The sequence below is a fragment of the Barbus barbus genome (genome assembly GCF_936440315.1).
Source record: "Barbus barbus genome assembly, chromosome: 25".
Taxonomy (NCBI): domain Eukaryota; kingdom Metazoa; phylum Chordata; class Actinopteri; order Cypriniformes; family Cyprinidae; genus Barbus; species Barbus barbus.
Window position 1 is genome coordinate 5,111,372 of NC_136753.1, and position 21,288 is coordinate 5,132,659.

The 21,288-nt window shown below is 39.8% G+C and overlaps 2 protein-coding genes across 4 annotated transcripts in view; one reads left to right on the top strand and one right to left on the bottom strand.

The window, feature by feature from the left end:
• LOC306845030 (myosin-10) overlaps positions 1 to 2,593 on the top strand; it is a 56,495-nt gene extending 53,902 nt beyond the window's left edge. For both annotated transcript variants that reach the window (XM_079377538.1, XM_079377539.1), the window contains one exon: positions 739 to 2,593. In XM_079377538.1, the coding sequence (XP_079233664.1) occupies positions 739 to 871 (133 nt within the window). In that variant the 3' untranslated portion in view covers positions 872 to 2,593. The remainder of the gene's footprint in view (positions 1 to 738) is intronic.
• A 541-nt stretch (positions 2,594 to 3,134) lies between these two features.
• Positions 3,135 to 20,920, bottom strand: LOC306845031 (ubinuclein-2-like). Of its 2 annotated transcripts, XM_079377540.1 has the most exons (17): positions 20,477 to 20,920; positions 19,017 to 19,133; positions 18,820 to 18,921; positions 18,395 to 18,520; positions 17,285 to 17,382; positions 16,581 to 17,097; positions 15,742 to 15,812; positions 15,499 to 15,628; positions 14,434 to 14,543; positions 14,201 to 14,311; positions 13,971 to 14,111; positions 13,847 to 13,894; positions 10,469 to 10,514; positions 9,006 to 10,337; positions 7,453 to 7,654; positions 7,121 to 7,189; positions 3,137 to 4,468 (listed from the first exon to the last, which is right to left on the bottom strand). In XM_079377540.1, exons 1-17 carry the CDS (start codon positions 20,777 to 20,779, stop codon positions 4,422 to 4,424), a joined length of 3,570 nt encoding a protein of 1,189 aa, XP_079233666.1. In that variant the 5' UTR covers positions 20,780 to 20,920; the 3' UTR covers positions 3,137 to 4,421. The 2 variants fall into 2 exon arrangements, with proteins under 2 accessions (XP_079233667.1, XP_079233666.1); XM_079377541.1 differs by lacking the exon at positions 7,121 to 7,189 and having other exon boundaries at positions 3,135 to 4,468.
• Positions 20,921 to 21,288: the final 368 nt, after the last annotated feature.

Genomic DNA, 21,288 nt, shown 5'->3' on the forward strand with positions numbered 1-21,288 from the left:
CTGCCATTTCAGACACTGTTGTAAAAAAAATTGTACATTTGTAGGTTGTCAGTGTTGTAATTGATAACAAAACCTAAAGCTATAAAAATCACTTTCAGAAATTGAAATAAGGCTGAAATTAAATAAAATATAAATATTAGATTAAAAATATTTTTTACATTTCTAATTTTCATTTAAGTTAAAGTACTAAAATGACTAAAACTGAATTAATGCTAAATAAAACAAAGTATCAAAATTATAAAAGCACCTAACAAATTACTAAAGCTGAAATAAAATAAAAACATGCTAAATAGAAATGTTTTTAAAAATGACAAGCACATAACAAAATATTAAAACTATAATTAATATATATTAATGCTAAATACAATTAAAAACTTATGAAAATGATAAAAGCTCATAACCAAATTACCAAAATGTAAAATAAAAATAAATGAATGCTAAGTAGAATTAAAAAAAATAATAATTGTATAAAAATGATAAAAGCACCTAACAAATTACTAAAACTGCAATGCTAAATACATATATAAAAACATGACAAATACACATAAAATTACTAAATTGAAATAAAAATGGTGCTAAATAGAAGGATTTTAAAAATGACGAACTATAACAAAATTACTAAATTTAAAAGGAAAGCTCAAATATAAAAAATAAAAGATCACTCAAAATATTAATACTATAATAGTTTTTAGAGTGCTGGGTAATGCGCTCTAATGCCTTATTTACTGTCTCCTGCAGGCGAGGAGGTCCTGTTAGCTTCTCAAGCCGTTCTGGCCGCAGGCAGCTGCAGATGGAAGGGGAATTGTCTGACGACGACGCCGACAGCAAGGCCAGCGACCTGAACGAGAACACGCCGGCTCAAGCGGAGTAGAGCACAGCGCCCACCTGTGGTCATCCAGCCCCACTGCTTCCTCCTCCAGCACCTCATTCTTCTCCTTTAGCTATGTGGGGTCCACAGTACAGAAAGAGGACCAGTGAGCGACGTAAACACACAACTACACTAACACTTCCACGTACACACCCACACACAGACATAAGCTACCCTCAAAACTCCATTTCTATCCCCTCCCTACCACAGGAGCATCAACTCTGCCTTATTCTAAATACAAGATGCTTCAAGACTGAGTGAACACACGCCAATTAGTGTTTCCTGCAACTGTAGCCTACAAAACACCACGCTCACGACAGAACACACTATAGAAGTGCATTTCAAATGTCCAACTTTGCTTTTTGTACATGAATATGCTCATTCATAAGAGCGTGCAATGAAAGTGTTCACTCCGATCTAGTTTAATGATGTAAAACCATCAGCTAGCTAAGCAACCGTGACGGATTGTATCTTAGTTGTACAGTACAGATTTTGGGTCGATAGAGATGCATGTGCTGCTCATTCGCTACAAGCCAACACTAAATGAAAAATAAATAAAAAAAGTCCTGTGGCACTGGACCGAAAAGAAAAGGAAAAACTGAAAAAGCTGCTCGCTTCAGCATCTCATTAACATTTAAATACACTAAATAGTTAAAACAAAAGAAATCCTGCGCGTTTATCTTCATTTAACTCCAGGCCTGTTTGGGAGATTGAGGCGGTTTGCGTTTTAGGAATTGGGATGTAATCGCGGAGCGCCTTTTAACTGCACATTGTAAGAAAGCCATAAAAGGCCATTTCAACTGGAAAGGAAATATGAAGTATTCTGGATGCAAATGCACATCGAGATGAAGCATACATTACTTTACATATGTAATCTCTTTAGGTTTCCCCCCCGTATATGTGACAATATGATGGTACTTTTCAAACCCAGCTGCTCTGTTAGATACACTACAAGTGAAACCAAAAGGAAAGTTTCTTGGGACTTGAAGGAATATGTTTGAAACGGTCCAGACGTCAATGAGAGATCAGCGCTGAAAGCAACTGGAAATACTGAAGACGTTAATTCACAGGCACTTGACTGAATTTTCGTAACTCAAGACTGGGAGTTTGGTGTCGAGTATAGCTGTGGACCGGATGCTTTGAACACTAGTAGTATTAAGAGGATGAAAACGGAAAGCGTACTAACCTGTTCCACTGTTAGCATTTAATGACGGGTTTCTTAAAGTGCCTTAGACACTAATTAGAAAACATCCATGAAAGTATGTCACGTATCAGTAATGAAGAAACGCTAATATGAAAGCAAAACTGGCTGAAGGAAATTGAAATAAAATGCTATGTAACCCTTTTTGTTGTTTTGTATTTTACTCTGCTATGAATCATATCCAGTATATAGGTCTCGTATCCCTTGTATCCTCAAGAAGATCTGAGGGAAATCCGTGTTAATGTTGGTTTGATATAAAAAGCCTCTGCCTCCGGCAGCAAGGAGCAAGCGTAATTTCATTTGGTTTAAAGCTTTATCATCCATGATCTAGTTACTATTATTGCAGTTATCATTATTATTGCTATATTATCACTTCTATTATTGGACTGGCTGTTGACAACCAGGCGTTCGACTGCAAATGTCTCTCCTCTTGTTTTTCTCTTGTATACTGTAACTATTTCTAGATGACAGCGAGTTTTGTAAAGGAAAAAATAAAACATTCATTGTAGAAGAAGCATGCTTAATCCTGTTTCTGAAGTTGTTCATTTCTTATTGAAATAAAAAGGAATGACCAGTGTTCATTATGGTTTAACAGGTTAAATAGTGGTCGAGCTAGGAGTTATTTTAGTGCTTGGTATAGTTTATAAATGATGTTTGTCTATCTGTGTGTGGATAGATGTGAACATACTGCACAATTACATAATGAAAAACAATATGATATACATATGGTCATAAGTGTATATAAATGAATGGCTATTTTTTTTCTACAGTTTGCAATTGTATCTGTCGCTCTCATTAACTCTAAACCTACACTAAATACATGTACGTAAATGCACAAGAACATTGTTAAAATAATCTGACATCAGTGGTTCGTAATTTTACGAAGCTACAAGAATACTTTTTTACGCAATGTTTATATTCATTAATTCTTCTCATTTTGTGTTCCGAGGATGAACGAAGGTCTTACGGGGTGAGGGTGAGTAAATCATGACAGTTTTCATTTTCATTCAAAACCTTGTAAACCAATACAGCCCTCAGTTATTCCAGTAATGTTACTACAACCACATCTGCCAATATTTTTTATTGAATTAATTTTTAGAGCTTGTACTTGAAACAAAAATGACAGCATTTTAATTCCAGAATCAAGACAAAAATAATCTACCCAAATAAGAATTTAAGGTAAGCATCAGTTAAAATTATGCCCACCCGCTTCAGCATTTTTAGAAAATAAAATAAAGCCATATATAAAATTGGATTTTAAAAGTCAGTCCATCACAATATCCACAGAGACGACCAGAGAGCACACATTTAAGATGTTACACTGAGCACACAGACACCTGACCTGTTGCTTGTCAAATCTGAGCGAACGCTGTCATCTTTGGTGCCATTTCTCATTTGAACACAGTCATAAGATGCAGGTGAGCAGTGCCAGACATTTTGGAAAAAAAAGGATGAAATGGAACAGAGACATGGAAGGAAGAACTAACAGTTCAGTGAGGTAACAGGGCAGAAGGGACATCAAACACACAAACACAACTAATGTCAAAAGTGGAGCTCTAAGCAATAGCTTACTTCGCATTGAAGCATTTACAGTCCTGCATAGTTATTCAAACTTACAAACTAAGGCGTTATATTGACAGTCTTGGGAGTTCTTGTACTGATATTAAGCAAAACTGAAAGTTCAAGTAGGCTATAATCTCATAATTTTCCTCTATGAAAAGCTTTCACACATGATTCATTCATCCGTAAATAATTTTTTTTTTTTCCTCTTTCACAAGGTCCAGTGAGATACGCAGCACCAAAGACAGCAAGACATCTGCACGCACAGATGAGAGGAACATCATTCGGACCTCGAAAGAAAATGGATCACATAATATTAATGTATATTTTATATACATACCCATTTTATTCTACCAATACACAAACATCATATGTCCCTGTCGAAAAATTATAAATAATTTACCCATATGTATTATTATTAACAGCTACTATTCTAACAGTCTTCGAAGGAAACGGTTGGACTATCACATCCCTTTAGGAGTTCAACAAAACTCTACTAAGAAAATAAACAGGAATGCACGTTTCCAGCCGACATTAACTTAAATAGAAATTATGTTGCTTTGTTTCGTACTCCTCTCACTTCCTCTAGCTCTATGTCCACAGTGATTAAGGTCTTGTGTAAACATGTTGACAAACAACAAAAATTAAGATGCACCCGGCTCACTCCAATCGTCCAGAACACTGATCGATTAAAAGCAGAATGACATTAATTGAAGAAGGGTCGTTAATGAAGTTCTGTCTGAATGAAGCGCAGTAAGTGTTCGTCCAAGCAGCACATTCTGGTTGTGGAGGTCAGTGGGACTTCCTCTTCGTGTCTCCCCCCTGACTTTGGTTTGCATCTGTGGAAAATCCAGACAAACTCTTGTCACGGCACAGTTACACGATTCACAAAATCTGCATTTCAAATGACAGAACAAATGATCGGTTCCAAAACCCAGTGAGCAACATGTGCCAACGCAAGTAGGGCTCGCTGCATCCTGCGGTGGACATCCAAGTGTGACATCATATTGGTAAGTTTAGGGGTGGGTTTAGGGATCAGGGCGTGGAGATGGGTAGGTAAAGGTTTATATATATAATATAAGGTGGGAGGATCTGGATGCAACCACACCCCCTGGATCTTGTGGGCTGCAGGGAGACGCTCCTCAACACAAAGGCTGTTCCAAACCACAAGCATGCTTTATAAAATATCTCGTTTGGCCTCTAGTCTAGTGCGGTTACCGCAATCCCAGAATACACTGTGCCAAGCTTGCGAATTATTTCGGTTTTATTTTATACTGAAAAGTTTGACATAAATTTGTTTGCTTTTAATAAAACTACTGTGTGTTACAAGTTTGGAATTAAGAACTGGCATCATTTAAAAAAAAAAAAAAATTGGTGAGTTTGGAGTGTGAACAATTATATAACTGCGTCCTCATAGCCGATTTCGTGGAACAGTCTTGTGAACAAATGACCCTTCTTTATCAGTCAAGAACAAAACTCAAGTTATCAGTTTAAATTGGTCTAATGACTGGTTTACAAGTCATTATTTTTATCGATTTTCAAGTCATTATTTTAACACTTTACAAGGTCATGTGTTAACATTAGCTAATGAGTAAATGCTGTAAAATAGGCTACTTAATGTTCATACTCGTGTTCGTTTACAGCGCATAACTGTTAATGGACAACGTTTAATCTTAAAAAAAATCTGTATTAATACATAAGATGAATGTAGCCTATAAGTATTGTTCATTCATTTTAACAGGGTTTTGTTATGCTGGTTGAAAGTCTCTTAACATCCCGATAGCAATCACTAAGTTAAAGCTGCAGTCCGCAACTTTTTTTGGTTAAAAATGATCCGAAATCAATATTTGAGAAAGAACATAACCAGTCAGTGTTCAAAACTATCGCCTTACTTTAGCCCGATTCACAACGGTTATCTTATAATGTTTTCTAATTGGAGTGGTACGGGTAGGTTTTCACGGGAAATTTGAGCATGGTACTGCGTCATTACGTCACGTCTGTAAACATAAAGAAGTTTTCCCGGCTACTAGGCTATCGCACGTGAGGATCCTGCAGGTGGAGGATAATTTATAGGCTTTTCTCACAGCAGCTAGAATAATTAAATATCATTTTGATGGCGGATTGTGATCCAGAAATGATTTTGTTTTTATGAAACGCATGTGAATGAAATTAAATTATATTCCAGTTTTAAATATGCTTCTGATTACAGATAGCCTGGGATTACACAAGATTTGTATTTTAAAGAAAGCCAGTTTGAAGGGAGCAGAGTTTACTTTTTGGGTTAAAAGAATTTCTAAATATTAAATTTGAATGGCATGACAATTAGATTAGACTGTACAGAAATTGAAATTACATGCTAATATACTATACTCAGTCACGCAATACTGATGTTGTTCAAATTAATAATTTGAGAATACAGTATAACAATAATAATAATTTGCATGGTTTAATGTGATATGATCGAACCAATCTTTAGATTAAATCACCATTGGTAGCACGATTTATGCTTTTTTTCCCCTCAGTTGGTCAGAACAAACATGGCAGACTTGTTACTTGTTCAGATGGCAATATATGGTGAACATTCATATTTGGGTCATATATTCCAAGATGTATGCTATAATCTGTGATTACGAAGTACACACACACATTCACCTCAAAGCATTAGATTCATCCGCTCTGGAGCCACGCACGGAAGATAATTCCGCAAAAAGCTCCAATTCCAGGTTTTCAAGTGATTATCGTCAATTTGATTTCACAGATACCATTTAAACTAAACTGAGCTAGACAATGACATCTCTGAATTCAATAATGAAATGCCTTTAACTGAAAATTGAGTGTTTAAGCTTATCATTATACATTACTGACACTCTATCCTCCAATTTGATACTGTTAAGTGCTGGGTTAACTTCACGAGCAGTGAATATGAGAGTACGGAGAGCCAACGCAAAGCGACAACACCATTGTCTTATGTCGCTGCTAGTTCTTTGAAGTTGGCTTGGTGTGTTTTTCGGCCTTTAGACTAATATTAGACTAATATCCCAGCCTTTAGTTAATATTTATGTCCCAGGGTTCCCTGAATAGTTGATGGAATTAGTTGAGAGATTCATTTCATTATGAAAAATCTATAGGTTACTGCACCTGAAATATTTCTAAATGAATTGAATCGAAATTGAATTGTGAAATCTGTGTCAATACCCAGGCCTAGTAGAGTTCCTCAAGAGAAGTGGCCCAAACATGCCACATTTAACAGTAACTGAGTTGTGACCCATGAAGAAGTGTTCAAATCAATCACTTGACATCAAATGAGGTTCCATTTCAGTTAGTAAACTCCCTGAGAAGGTAGCTGCTTATATATAGACAGACTAGGTTTTGGAACAGAGCTAATGCCACACTAATGAAACACAAAAAAGGATTGAAACAAGCAGAGGAACGGTCAACAACCTAAAACTATGAGACATCAGCAGTGAGCTGAAGGTTTCTGCAGCGTTTACCTGAGAAAGCAAGCTGCAAGTGGGGAGGTAGAGCAACCTGAGACCCTGGCTGAAGACTCTTAAACAAATCTGGGGGATGGCAGGACAGGTGGAAAGAAAGATGGACAGAGGGAGAGATGGAAGAGTGCACAGCAATCCAGGAGCAAATGAGATGGCAGGAATGCAGCACCAAAACAGGATGTGAAGTGAAGAAAGAGGAAGAAAATTGAAAAAACAGATTAGGGAGACACGGAAAAAGACTCAAGACAAGCCACGTTACATAAACACAGCCAATCACGATCCACACGAACATACATGCACGAGAGCTGCTGTGCTCATGTACACACACTCACTCTGTGCCAGGGTGTATCCTGAGTTGGAAGCGGGGGAAGCTCCCATGTTGCTGCAGCCAGGAACTCCAGGGCCTGGAGGGTTGAAGTTGAGGAGCGAGGGGAACTGGAAGGGTAGAGAAACAGGCACTAGACCCCCGAGCATCCCAAAACCCAGGGGGAGGGAGGGGGGCACTGAGCCCAAGAGGTTACTTCCTGAAGACATCTATGGGAAAGAGGGGGCTTGATTAATGGTTAGGAATTAATGGGGGGAAAAGCATGTTGAAAAAACACCTGAATTAAATGTTCGGCATCCGAGTACACAATAACAAAACTGAAACTACATTTGCAAGCAATTTTTCAAAAACAACAGACTTTGGCTAAAGCCTGCCTTAAAAATGTTACTGACCAATCCCAATTTAGCAACTGATTCTCAGACAAGCGTTCACTCATTTCTATTGGTATAGGGTCTGTGTTTGGATAGTTGATTAAATTAAATTATTTTATGCCAATTATCCACAAATACAGTGAAATGTTGTTGACAGGTCCCTTAAAATACTGCCACAAGGTACCCAGAGAGAATACAAGTGGTATTTTTCCAAATCTTTAAATAAATAAATAACATATTATGCAGATTAAACTACAGTACTGTTCAACATTTTGTGGTCCGTAAGATTTTGTTAAATAAAAATACTTCTATTCAGAAATAACACATTGAATTGCTCAAGTGTGACATTTTTTGTAAAAACATTTTTTTTTTTTACATGCTGTTCTTTTGAACGTTCTGAAAAAGTAAACGTTTGAGTAAAAAAATAAAAAATTGTACTCTAAATAAAGAGTTTTTAAATTTAGAGTTGTACTCTAAATAAGAAATTTTGAATATATTAAATAATATCAGTATATTATGAAATTTTATGAATTACTATTCAATTTTAAGATATTCAAAAACAAAACAGTTATTGTAAAGTGTAATAATTTCACCTTATTTGTATTGATACAGGTCACTGTGATGTACTGAAAAAATAGAATATACTGTAGAGCTCACAGTTTGACACTGAATGTTTTGTGGAAACCTTAGTAACAGTTCTGTTTAATTTAAGGTCAGCTGTGAGAAGAGTTTGCACAAAAAAAAAAGTCAAATCAATTATTCAATAATTTAACAATTTCTTTAAAAATGGGCAGATAAAACACTTTGTAATGTCAAATCAATAATATTGCATCAAATACACTTTAAAAGCACATTACTGAAGAGAGAGAAAAAAAAAACTGTTACAGTTAGAGCTTAAAAAAACAACCTAAAAATAACTTCTAGCCTCTGAGTGGAAAAAAGCTCATGGGCATTGGAAAAGCACAGCACAAACAAAGGCAAGGTAATGATTAATGACTAATGATTGTCAGGGAACACACATACTGATCTACTAAGTGACTGACCACTGAAGTCGCTTTGCATAAAAACAGCTGGCAAATGCATACATGTAAAGTGCTACCACTCAGAGCTAGCAACTGCAGAAACAGGTTTAGCATGACCAGACATTTTATATAAACAGGTTTGGAGTGATTGAGGCTACTGGACTCACCTGTGACAGATGAGAGGAGACAGGAGGAGAGGGCAGGCTCATGGCTGATGCCCGACTCGTTGCAGACTTGGCACTCTGATTAGTTCCTCCCACTGGCCTCTGCCGCTGGCTGTGATTGGCTGGGACTGCTGAAGGGGAGGGGCTACCATCCTTGCACCCTACAGACAGGGACGTGGCCATCGGGGCGGTGTTGGTGTTGTTTGCGCCACCACAGGGCGTACTACTGGATTTGTGTCCGCCTGCAAAACTATAACTGGCCTGTCCTGATCCGGATTTGACTCCGGATCCCACTGCGGTTCCTTGTGTGGTAAACGGCGGCCTGAAGGTTTGACTCTTGGGGCTGTACTGGTGCAAGCTGGGGATCATTTGAAGCCTGGGGTGGGTGAGAGAGGGAGATGATGAAGGTGAGGGTGAGGATGAAGGAGGAGGAGTAGGGGCAGGGGGTCGTGGTGTGAGTTTGATAATAGGAGAGCTGCTACTGTGGGAAGACTTGGTGAGCGTGACCTGCATGGGCGTGATGAAGTTTGACTGGTTGTGTGGCATTGAGGGAGTCTTGGCCTGTGATAGTATGGTGGAAGGAGAGGAAGTGGTTGGAGGAGGAGACTGCTGAGGGCTCTTGGGATTCATCTGAGAGGGATGAGCGTTCATACGAGGCTGCTGGGAAACCACACTACCACCACTAGTAGTGGATTTGTTAGCGCAGTTTTTTATTTGTCCAATAGAGGGTGGAGTCTGAACCAACTTCACTCCCATTGTCCCAAATGACCTCTGCTGCGGAGGCAAGAGGGGCGAGGCGGTAGGGGGTGGACGGGGTTTTGCAGACTGCGCCGTGTTCATTCCTGAAATGCCAGCTCTGTGAGCGGGCGTTCCCAAGGGTCTCTGCACAGGCCCGCCGTCTTTTAGCATCCCGAAGTTCTCGCCTCGCATAGAGGAAGAAGGAGACGAGGTGAGCGGAGAGGAGAGGGAAAGAGAGGTAGTTAGAGTGCTCATATTCGCCTTTGAGATACCAGAAGACTCCATTTTAGCCGGAAGGGTGGAATGCGACAGAGGTGAGGAGTAGTGGCTGACTCCAGATGAGGATCCGGGGACACTGGGAGAAGAGGCAGCGGGAACGCCATTGTTCGGCGTCAGTCCCTTGGCAGCGTTACTGAGGAGAGCGAGAGCTTGGGAAATGGAGTCTAGAGAGTTAGCGGCCAGATCCTCGTCCAGTGAATCCGAGAGGCAGATGGGTTCAGAAGGGGAGGAGGGCGGTCTGCACACTGGGGTGGGTAAGGCAGGCGAGGCAGATGTAGATCCAACACCTGGAGCGGGTCTCTGTGTCCAGCTGACATCCTGGAGCAGATGTCAAATACACAACTTAGAAATGTAACCACAGTCAACAGGAGAACATATAAACCTGATGAATTTGCATTGTGTTTGAGAATATGGGCATTATGGTGGAAAACTGGTTCAACTTTACATACCGTCATTTTGGCAGCTTTTGGGGTTGGAACAATTCTTTTCTTGCCCCTGTTAAAAAAACAAGGATTAAAAGCCATTATTGGAGTAGTTTAAAGACCTGTTTATATTAAGGCGAATAATCGGTGCAATAAACACTGTAATTTGAATGTTAATGCATCTATTCAGACAGTCAACATTTCAATGCATGGCTTCAATGCAACAGATTGAGAATTAATCTGTCCAACCAATAAGATTTGCATTTATGGTCACATTCCCAGATAAAACTACGACTTGGTGCTCACAAACAGGATTTAGTAGAGGAACAGTTCAGAACCGGCTCTCTTTCTCTTTACTCATGCATTTGGTGTTGTTTGATAAACACAGTGAACACAAAAATCTGAACGGCTGTTGGGAAACATGTAAATACTGTTTGACCTTCTTTCTACTCTCTCTACACGACTCTTTCTACTACACCGGTGTCAGAATCAGAACGTTATGTAGTGCTTTGTGCACGGGGCATTTCTGTTTTTCTGTAAGTGCCACCAACAGTATTTTTTGCGCTTTGGTCTGAAGAGACAAATCGCTTGCAAAAATTTGGTCAGAATTTTATGTTGATGTGAACAGGCCTTAAACAAGAGATTCTCCACATGATCCCACTGCCCTACATCACGTTCATCTGATTTCAATTGCAAAATCAAACCTTCCATTTTTAACCTACATGATATACTGTCAAATCTACTTCAAGAACCAAGTGGCCAACAATGGTTGTTTATTCTGTCAAAATCCACTTCTTGACTCCTTAACATGATGAACATCAAGGAAGAGAAAATACACCAGGTTTTTACCATCCACCACTCAAACAGAGCAGTGGAATTTGCTTCCTTATTTTCCATGCACTGCCAGAGATCAACTTAATTAAGTTACAGTGACAGCAACCCTCAAGTCATTAAATACTTTAGGTGTTGCCTATGAACGAAGCCTATTTCTGCACCACAATTTTTGTATTATGACACTAATTACATAACAATTAAGCACATTTGGTCTCAAACTCCAACATTGTCATAGAAAAGCATTAAATGAAGTTCGAGGGACTCTCCTATTAGGGACTAAAGTTAGGTTATAAGTGTTGTCCTCTAGGTAAGGAGACATGAGAGGCCCGCTCACAAAACCTATTAATATTTCAGGATGTCTGCCATCAACTGAAATTAGAAGGGCATCAATAGCATGGGGTGCTAGAAATATAACTTCTCAATGAAACTTTAGAAAGTGTCATTTCAGGGAGGAAAACGAGTAATTGGGGAATATATCACAATTTACAATACGGTTCAAGTAAACAAAAGAACATAAATAGCTTAAAAATTTAATAATAGACAATCCCATTACAAATCCTTGCTTTTTTCCACCACATCATTCCAATTTTTAGTAACCAGACAGGGGAAATAAATTCATAAATCATCATTAGTACGATCACTTGCACACTCCGTTGCTAATCTTTAGCCAAATCAGCAACTCACCAATGATATATCATTTTAGACCCAGATATACAGTTGGGCAAAAAAGTATTTAGTCAGCCACCAATTGTGCAAGTTCTCCCACTTAAAAAGATGAGAGAGGCCTGTAATTTTCATCATAGGTACATTTCAATGAGAGACAGAATGGGGGGAAAGAATCCAGGAAATAACATTGTAGGATTTTTAATGAATTAATTGGTAAATTCCTCGGTAAAATAAGTATTTGGTCACCTACAAACAAGCAAGATTTCTGGCTCTCACAGACATGTAACTTCTTCTTTAAGAGGCTCCTCTGTCCTCCACTCGTTGTGTATTAATGGCACCTGTTTGAACTCGTTATCAGTATAAAAGACACCTGTCCACAACCTCAAACAGTCACACTCCAAACTCCACTATGGCCAAGACCAAAGAGCTGTCGAAGGACACCAGAAACAAAATTGTAGACCTGCACCAGGCTGGGAAGACTGAATCTGCAATAGGCAAGCAGCTTGGTGTGAAGAAATCAACTGTGGGAGCAATTATTAGAAAATGGAAGACATACAAGACCACTGATAATCTCCCTCGATCTGGGGCTCCACACAAGATCTCACCCCGTGGGGTCAAAATGATCACAAGAACGGTGAGCAAAAATCCCAGAACCACACAGGGGGACCTAGTGAATGACCTGCAGAGAGCTGGGACCAAAGTAACAAAGGCTACCATCAGTAACACACTACGCCACCAGGGACTCAAATCCTGCAGTGCCAGACATGTCCCCCTGCTTAAGCCAGTACATGTCCGGGCCCGTCTGAAGTTTGCTAGAGCGCATTTGGATGATCCAGAAGAGGATTGGGAGAATGTCATATGGTCAGATGAAACCAAAATAGAACTTTTTGGTAAAAACTCAACTCGTCGTGTTTGGAGGAGAAAGAATGCTGAGTTGCATCCAAAGAACACCATACCTACTGTGAAGCATGGGGGTGGAAACATCATGCTTTGGGGCTGCTTTTCTGCAAAGGGACCAGGACGACTGATCCGTGTAAAGGAAAGAATGAATGGGGCCATGTATCGTGAGATTTTGAGTGAAAACCTCCTTCCATCAGCAAGGGCATTGAAGATGAAACGTGTCTGGGTCTTTCAGCATGACAATGATCCCAAACACACCGCCCGGGCAACGAAGGATTGGCTTCGTAAGAAGCACTTCAAGGTCCTGGAGTGGCCTAGCCAGTCTCCAGATCTCAACCCCATAGAAAATCTTTGGAGGGAGTTGAAAGTCCGTGTTGCCCAGCGACAGCCCCAAAACATCACTGCTCTAGAGGAGATCTGCATGGAGGAATGGGCCAAAATACCAGCAACAGTGTGTGAAAACCTTGTGAAGACTTACAGAAAACGTTTGACCTCTGTCATTGCCAACAAAGGGTATATAACAAAGTATTGAGATGAACTCTTGTTATTGACCAAATACTTCTTTTCCACCATAATTTGCAAATAAATTCATTAAAAATCCTACAATGTGATTTCCTGGATTCTTTCCCCCCATTCTGTCTCTCATAGTTGAAGCGTACCTATGATGAAAATTACAGGCCTCTCTCATCTTTTTAAGTGGGAGAACTTGCACAATTGGTGGCTGACTAAATACCTTTTTGCCCAACTGTATCTGCGTTCACATTAAACTCATTTTATGTACTATATAGCAAATTCACTTTGCATATCACTTTTTTTTCATGCACATCTGTTAAAAATAGGCTTGTTTATTATGGACCCTGTATATACGGCCATGTGCAAAACCTAGCCTAAAGAGACAACACAGCTTACCCAATCAAATATCTTACTCATCTCCCCACTATGTATGTTCTATATGGTAACTGCAAAGATCAGTGTAAATATATATGAAGAGGTTGATCTACTCACAGGCCAGTGAGGTGACCATGTACTGCACGACTCTCCTTAAAAAGCATCCTGGGAAAAAAAAAAAATCTAGTTACATGCTGTTCTACTAGAAGAAGGTAACGTCAGCATATAGTCAAGCACACACCTGGTCTGCATCCAGCCTTTGGGCCAGAGTGGCTTGACTTCATTCTCCATGAAGGCTTTGAGATAGTCCTCCACAGAGAGAGAGCACTGCTCCAGCTCATAACAGCTCAGTTTCACGCGCACCAGATTACACAACAGAGTCCTGGGAAAAACAACACGCATGATTTCTTACACTGTTAGTCTATTAGTGGCTCTGCTTCATTATTAATTTTAACTTGTAAAAGTCTAAACCTGAGTTTGTCATCCCATATGAACTTCTTCCTTGGTCCCATCACCCTCTTTCCTGGTTTCTCTTCATCATCATCCTCCGATCCGTTCTTCTCTCCATCTTCTATCTGCTGCCTGCGACACACACACACACACAGTCGATCTGATAATCTATATATCCACGTCATCTGTATGTCATTTTCCACAGTCCATTCCACTAATCTAAACGAGCAAATCATGAAAGCAGAAAGACTTACTTAGCTGCAGCTTTTGCCATGCAGTCCATACTATATCTTGCAATCTGCTCCGGCATCACGCTGCACACGGCGAGTTTGAGAGTTAACAGGGGTGTGCGCAAGCGGTCATCCTGATTAAAGAGAAAGACAACACGGAGAGATGAGAGTTGTATCCAGTGTTGGGAAACTGATCTAAACTATAGCGAGTCTTACTGCTACAGTCCAGTCATAATTTCATCTAGTCAAGTTAATCTGCTTGAAAATTACTGCACCAAAAGGACAGCAGCATTTACAAGCTACATTAAACTACATTAAAGTGGCCGAAAGGACCAAAGTCTTTTTAAATGATTTTGCAATCAGAATTATTTATAGATCTCAGGTGACAGTGTTAAATTTGAACAGATAAATGTATGCTAAATGCAAACAACCAATGAAACTAGAAATCACCCTGAATAAACTTGAAATGAATCATAATGAAAAACAGAAGCATTTAACTTACAATGTAAAAGACAAAAGAGACAAAACTTCAGCCTGTTTCACACAGCATAACTGCGACCGCAGGATTACGTTGTATTTCACACTTTCATTACTCCACACAGATTTCTGGGTAACTACATTAAATATTTTCATTAATTATAGTCTTAAATTATAAAATTAGTAATGGAAATGGCCAACTATGAATTACGACTACAATCTTGACCGTTGTGAAACTTAGTTCAAATAAAGAGTAGGGGCATCACATTTACACCTAAATATTAATGATTCTACAAAAAGGAGTCCAAGTCTTAAAGTATAGCTATAAACTATTCAAATGAATTGGTGAATAATTTATTTGAAATGATTCATCAACTGATTCTATTTTTCAACCTATTTTTTGTACGTCTCAACTCTATATGATGAAGAGAGAGATGTTCCCGGGCAATGTTATTATTAATATGAAGCATTAGGCTACACTATTTAAAAAGCGGAAGTACTTTCCGCTACACCAACATTAGTATCATTACCATGTACAAACACAACAAATATTGTTCTGGTGTTAGCGTAAAAGCTCAATAACCTATGGGAAAGTATCGTATAGTCCTTCACCTGTATGTTGAGGCTGAGTTTCTTGAGTCGTTTTAGTAGCGCCTCCTTGTTACAGGGCACAAAGGCTTCCAGGTGAGAGTACACCTCAGAACGAATGTTTGCCGGCTGCTCCTGAACCTGCAGCTCAATACTGAACGAGAAGAAAAATGATCAATGACAAGAAACAACAGACCACCAGAAATTACCACCAAATTTAAAGTCACAGATAACAGCTGAATGAGAACATGCTGAGATTTTACTTACTCCTGCAAGATATTATTCATATCCAGAGTGAAGAATTTTTTTCTGCCTTCTTGATCAAATTGCCTCGATGCCTGAGTTCAAATAAATAAAACAAAAATCATGTTAGGCTGGAAAATGATATTACTGTCAGAACATGAAGTCCCTGAAGTGTTTTTAAAACGGGAAGTGGATTTGTGGGCGTATATTCGCTCTCTGTAACTCTGCATTTACCTTCAGTGAAAACATTTAATGCATTACATTTTAAAGTTAGATGTAATGCAGTTTATATAACAGGTAGCCATCACCAAAAATATTCAGTGGACTTTATTCTTATAAATTCATCTGCTCTCACAGAACAGACTGGAATAGATTTTAAACCACTTTCTGATGGCCTTAAAGATGCAGTTTCATACATTTTATTCTTTGGCCTACTCATAACATTAGTAGAAGTCATCATGTCTAAGAAGTCTATGTAAAAGCCCCTGCATTGCTTTGCTCATGCAGGGCTGTGAATCTGCAATAGTTAAACTGCCCCATCCTTCAATAGCAGCCTCTTAGCAAATCCAGCAATAAATTGTGAGACATTCACAAAACAGACTGTGCTGAAATGTGTCTCTGATCAGATCAGACTGAAATCATTAGGGATCTTGTTAAAAATAAACTTCAGTCAGCTAACATTAGAGACATAAAGAGCTTTTTTTTCTCTGCGTTGAATGAATAGATAGAGTTTTGAGTTTTTAAAGCCCCCCGGTATGGTTTCGATTCTTATTTAAAAAGATAAAGAATTTGTTGTTGTTTTCATGACATGACCCTGTTTAACTGAAATGAGGGCTGCAGAAAAATAAGAAAACATGACTCACAGCTCGAAGGTCTTCTATGCGCTTGATCAAGGGGGCTGGAAGACCATCGGGGAGAGGTGGAAACGAGATGAGACCACCCTGCCCTCGATTCAGTCCCCCTCCTGCAATCTTATGCCCCAATGATGAACCCAACCCAACCTGCCCATTCTCTCTGGCTGATGAGGGCATCTGGGGCGCTGTGTCCAAAAAACTAAAGTCCAGGTCACGCATGAGATCCTGAAGCTCGCTTTCATTGGCCGAACTAAGCAATGACATCATGGCGGGGTCAGCAGTCAGGTCGGCCAGTGAAAGGTCATTGTTGTTGGCATTGGCTTGGAGATGGGAGTTCTGCAGCAGGTTGTTGGAGTTGGGAGTGCTGGTGAGACCAGAGCCTGGATGAGACGCGCTGGCATCCCGTTTCCGCATCTCTTCCTTCTCTCGTGTGAAACGGCGGAGCATTGCAGCCAGACAGAGCGAATCCTTCATTAGTTTCTTCCTCTTCTTCTTCTCAGGGCGATGAAGGCTCAGACCAGCCACTCTGTGAGCAAATATATAGTCAAAAATGAATAAACCCTGCATTCATGATTAACTAATCCATGTCAACTACAAGTTTACACACTTTGGAAAGTCAATCACAAACAGCTTCCCAATGGAACAATTTTAATAAAAGTAACCATTTAAATGGCATGATTTATACAGGTATCAGTTTTACAAATCATCCTTACCCTTGTTTAGCTACTTTGTTCTTCCTGGGTTTTTTCTCCTCTATACTGGTTGCATCTATCTTCTTCCTTTTAATCAGTGGTTCCTCTCCAGCTCTCATCTACAATCAGAAAACACCATATTAAGACACACGTCATAAATAGGGTCTTAAGAAAAACAAACTTTTAAAGGGATGGCTATTCTGTCCTTACCATGTTGCTCCAAACCAATAAAATTTTGTTAATATTTGAAACACAAATGAGGATATTTTATTGAAAGGTGAGAAATTTCTATCCGTCCACCAAAACTTGAAAAAAAGTGAATAAAAACATTGTAATAAAACAATTAAAAGCATATGATTAAAGTCTTCTAAAGAGACGCAATCACTTTACACGATAAACAGATTTAATTTAGGCTTTTATTCACACATCGCATATCTAGCAAGCATGTTTGAGTTTTAGTTTTCCATATTTGATGAGCTCTATGTATGTGCACTCGTCAATGTTTATAAGTGAATAAAAGCCTGAATTAAATCCGTTCAAAGCGATCGCGTCTCTTTTGTTTAAACCACTGTTCATGTTTTAAAAGTTCACCAAAAGTCTTATGGCTTTGCAACGACATTAGGGTGAATTTTTGGGTGCACTGTCTCTTTAACAGGTCTATATATCATTTAGTGGCCCTATTTACACATGGTAACAACATCCGTCTGGGGTGATCGGATCACAAGGGTTCAGTCCAGACAGATATTATAAATAGAACTGTAAATGGGGTTCAAATTGTTTTGTGATCTGGTCACTCAAACCACATCTGAACAAAGTCACACACGAAGGGTTTAAAACTCTTAAGATTTCACGATCCTTAATCTGGTTTTATTTAGAAAAGCCAACCTTATACACATACACCCATCTGTGGTAAGATTAAAATATGCATTTAGGAGCAACAGTATGTCAATTCTTTGCTTTAGCATAGAGATTAGATCACAAGTGGTCAAATGAGATACATTGCAGATGCATAATAAAACCCAACATCAATGTCTATCTATCTCAACTGACCATCTCTGTCCAGTTCACCCACGATGGACATTAATAACCAGGTGTGCACAGGGTCACTTGGCAAAAATAAAGTAAACTCACCCTTGATTTTTCTTTGCCTCCATCCTCTCCCTCAGATTCAGAGGCAGCTCTGAACTGCAAAGTACCCGTATTTATGTAGAATCCACCGAGCTTGGTGGTCAGGGAGGCTGGAACAAGCTCGTCATACTGACAGGAAGAAGACACAACGATTTACAGAAGTATTCTGCTGTTTGTTGTCTGTATTTCTTAGGTTATGGCAAAGTTTTAGGCCGGTATGACGGCAAAAGTGACTCCAAAACCACACATTTCAAATCAATCCATAAGGTAAATCTAAATATATCCATCACTGACTTCAATACGAATGAAAAAGAAACACCCCTTAAGTTCAGAGAGCAATGAGACAGAGTTGGTAAACAGCATGTTAAATGCCAATCGATCATCTCCATAGTGATGTCTGTCTGTTGCCATGGCAAGTGCCCACTCACAGCTTCAGAGTTGTCTATGAAGGGGTCACTCTCATCGTAGCCGAAGCCAATGTCAATCAAATCCTGCATCCGATCTTTCCGCCTCTTTTTCCCTGCGTTACCCTGTAAGGACGTCGGTGGTAGCGGCAACGTGACATTTGGCATTTGAGTGCCCACACATTTGAATATGCAACTTAAAATCATAGAACAACACTTACGTATTTGCTTTCAAACTTTTTGGCCAGTGCCTCGACCTCCAGACGTTCTCTCTCATCTTCATTACAGGGATCATTGGGGTTCAGGGAAGACTTAGAATCTGGTCGATTCTTCTTGGCCTGTGGAACGAAAAATGTGTGAGCCTAATCACTCCAGTAAGGCTAGTTGGGACATTTAATTTTTCCAGTTCGGAGTGGTGGATCAGAATGAGTACAACCTGTATCAATATTATTCTGGGACACTTTATTTTCCCATTCAAACTTAAAGGGATATTTCACCCAAAAATTATAAAAATAAAAGTTTCAGAATTGCCTCGATGCCAGTTTCAGTTCCCACTGACTTCTATTGGGTTTTTTGGGGGGTGGGGGGGGTTCTCCATACAATGGGGGGGGAGTTCTCCATACAATGGAAGTAAATGGGATCCGAAAGTGTATTAGGGTTATCAACATTCTTCAAAATATCTTCTTTTGTGTTTCACAGAAGAAAGAATGTCAAACAGGTTTAAAACAACATTTTAAATTTAAATTTTTGGGTGGACTATCCCTTTTAGGCCCTTTTCACACTAAGGTCCATAGCTATAAATATTTAATAATCATTCTAATTCTATTATAATAGAGAAATTCACAGACTAAAACTTTAACAATAATGAGATATATCAATGCACTTTCAAAAAAGATAAAGACAAAATACATCCAATCAGAATCCAGCCTACTTTAAAGAGCTTATACATTTAAAGCAGCAGAAAACATAACTGCAGCACATGCTTATAATAAACAGATCTGGCCTATATTCAGTTCGAACTGGTATTGCTTTAGACTCCATTGTCAGTAGTAGTAGTATTATTATCATTGATATTATTAGTAGCAACCTAAAATGACACTGCTGATCATGTGATCTCAACATGAAGGCTCCCATGAGGTGGCCACCCACTTCATGTTGAACAAAACAGCTTTTTCTAGATAAATAGTCTTTATCACAAGAAGCGAGTGTAAACCATTTTGATGGTATTTCTCAAAAATGATTAGCAAAACTTTTTTAATTAGCAAAAAGTGTACTTTTAACAACGCAAACCATCTGACAGATGTCAAAGGCCAGGCCTACATTCATAGAAGTTACAACAACAGCACTTAGCAACAATTCAGCCCTCCTGTAATGATTTTGTGCGCACAGGGCCCTGGGGGCCACAAGGGTCACGTACTCAACAAAGTGCTCTAAAGTTTATGAGCAAACAGGATAGAGACACGTCATTAAAAATTGAAATGCACTTCTCACTCGATCCAACATATGTCACACTTGCCACTTAGAAGGTGATCCCGAAGAGGGCTTTATTTTTGGACTCCAGTGCTAACAGGCTAATGCATGAGCAAACTCAGCGAAAACAAGCAAGCGGTGGCTTTACAATAACAAGTAATGTTAGACTAACTCACTCTCTTAACTGAAGTGATCGGGATAGTTACTGTACCTGTTGAGACTGGATGAGCTCGCTGTAGTTGAACTCGGCCGAGCATTGCTCGTTAGGCTCGGACAGACACAGGTTGAGGCGCACTGTCTTCCCTTTGGGCTCTTCGTCGTCTCTCTTCCCGATCAAACCCCCGCGGTCACCCGCTGTCGTCACCTCGGTCCCCATCATCTTCATCCTGCTCTCTCTGTCAAAACTCATCTCGGCGGCTCCGTCCTCCTCCAGCCGCCGTCTCCTGCCCTCCGCGCCCGGACCGCCGGCCAGGGCCGACAGAGTGACAAACTGCACTTTTCTCGGCTCGGCCATTTGGATGTTCAGTGCTCTTGGACACTCACTCACTCACTCGCTCGCTCGCACTCAGCGGCGGGGCTTGACTTCGCCAAACAACTTGATTTAAAGAGCTTCACGCCGGATGGAAGGGGCGCTCGGAGGCGGTACGGATGCTAGAGTGCCCTCCGCGCCTTACGGGGTGCGCGTGGGAAGGGATGGCCGGGTGAAAGTTGATTTTGGAGGCGCAAGCATCCTCGGTCGATTCACTCAGGGGACTCAGGAGCTCCGAACAGCCATCTTAGATGAGAGAGAGTAAATAAAAGAGCGCAGACGAGCGAACTGAGTCTGCGCACACACGGACACCGGAAACGGCGTGCGCGACGGAGAGGGCGCCTTGGCCAATCAGAGGACGCCGACGGCGGCAGCGCGTCCAATCAGAGGCGGGCCTACAGGCAACAGACGCTCTAATGAGCAATTAGAGATATTACGGTAGAAAAAAAGGATTCCCCTTGAAATTGAACTAATACATAGATATGGAACTAATA